Below are 1876 nucleotides of genomic sequence, written 5' to 3' on the forward strand. Positions count from 1 at the left end.
GCAAATAATAACATTATATATATATATGTGTGTGTGTGTGTGTTATTTTATATATATGTGTATGTATGTATGTATGTATATAAAATGTTAATGTTATTAAGACAATATCTATTATATATTGTCTTAATAACATTAGGGTTCCGCAATCAAGAGAAAATTTCTGAGGCTTCAGCTTGATGCCCAGGCATTAAGATTCTTCTTTTTTCCCCCCTCTGTAAACAGCAGAGGAAGGCCTTGCTTGAGTGGTGAGAATGGTGTATGCATGCTGGGGCTGGGAATAGCAAAGATAAATTCCTGCTTTAAGTTACAGTGATCTTTACCAGGGTCCTGTGCAGATGGTGTTCCAAGAATCAAAGGAGTGGATCAGTAACTCTCATTGTGGAGAAGCTGGAATCTGGGTGGCCCAGCAAGCTGGTCTGGGAGGGAGAATTCTGGTGAATTAATTGTGGTACTGAATGATCAATGAACATCTGAGACGTGTTGGCTGAAGACATTGAGATTCTGTTACTGTACAAATTTTGTTTCTATAACACTGTAATATTTCCAAAGTGGATGTTGCAAATGTAATCTACAAACGTGGCCTGACATGTCTCTGTGAGTGTTTCAGAAGTACTTGCTGTAGTTAGGTGTTCTGGGAAATTTGTGCTGAGGAACTTTAATGTGTGAAAAACACACAATGATAATAAGGCAAAAAATATTTTCTTTACCTCTAAATATATTTATAGTAAGCTGGTACAAAATATTTACACATTTCTGTTTGGATTTTTCCTTCTTAGCAGATAATAGAAATCCATTATTTCCTAAAGAAATAATTACTCCCTTCTCATGTATCTTTTTCTTTCATCAAGTTGCTTAATTTATTTTCCTATACTATTTTTTATTTTCTGTCCACGTATAACTGAATAAAATGAGCAAAAAATTAATATTTATTGGCAATTTTGCCAAAACCAACCAGAACATAGATAAATTGCTCTTTGTTTTGCTTAGTACTGTGGTAGAAAAAGATCATAGTACATCAAAGAGAAGTTGTATAACTGTATAACTTCTAATTGTCTAGAGCCTAAGGATCTCTGATAGCATTCTTTCTCTAACTTTTTCAGCTGCATTGAAGGCAGGCTATGAATTAAAACATCTTCAAATGTTTTCCTTTTATGAAAAATTTGGCATAATAGGAGAGAGTGGTTTTGGCTGAAACAATGCCACTATTAAAAAATGGGTGCCAAAGGAGGTAGAGTATGATCAGAAAAAAATTATAAATAATCCACAATCTATTGCATGGTGAGACTCTCATTAGTGTCCTCCTTTTGTGCCTTTAAACACTTAATGATGAAGCACAAATGGTAGCCTTTCTGTTGTACCACAACACTGTGTCATAAAACAAGAGTCTAAAAGCTAAAAGCTGGTATTTGAGACCATCTAAAAGCTAAAACCTGGTATTTGAGACCTAACCCAGCATAGTTACTATTGCAATAAAACCACCAGTACACTTTCAAATTATGTATCTGTGAAAGTATATCTTTATTCTGTATCTGTGAAAGTATAACTGACTGTTTTATGGTCATGACCAACACAAGTAGCTTCATATGTTTGTTGTTTATCTTCCAGTACTTTTAAAATCAAATGGCTTTTGGCAAGACGTAAAAAGGTCTATATTTTTCTCCCTTTTTCTTTAGATCTTAGCGGTTCCATAACAACTCCAGATGTTAAGCTGAATCTTGGAGGAGAATTCATCAAAGAGTCTACTGCAACTACATTCCTAAGACAGAGAGGATATGGCTGGCTTCTGGAAGTGGAAGATGATGACCCAGAAGATAACAAACCACTCTTGTATGTTGTAATTATTTCTGAGTATTTATCTTTATTAGCTGTGTAGGGA

At 34.5% G+C, this 1876-nt stretch overlaps 1 protein-coding gene across 1 annotated transcript in view; it reads left to right on the forward strand.

Moving 5' to 3' along the window:
• The first annotated feature begins 1212 nt into the window (after positions 1–1212).
• YIPF4 (Yip1 domain family member 4) overlaps positions 1213–1876 on the forward strand; it is an 11431-nt gene continuing 10767 nt past the window's right edge. The window contains exons 1-2 of the mRNA XM_031059796.1: positions 1213–1228; positions 1578–1827. Of these exons, the coding sequence (XP_030915656.1) occupies positions 1213–1228; positions 1578–1827 (266 nt within the window). The remainder of the gene's footprint in view (positions 1229–1577; positions 1828–1876) is intronic.

This window comes from Geospiza fortis, unplaced genomic scaffold (assembly GCF_000277835.1).
Source record: "Geospiza fortis unplaced genomic scaffold, GeoFor_1.0 scaffold41, whole genome shotgun sequence".
In the NCBI taxonomy this organism is placed as follows: domain Eukaryota; kingdom Metazoa; phylum Chordata; class Aves; order Passeriformes; family Thraupidae; genus Geospiza; species Geospiza fortis.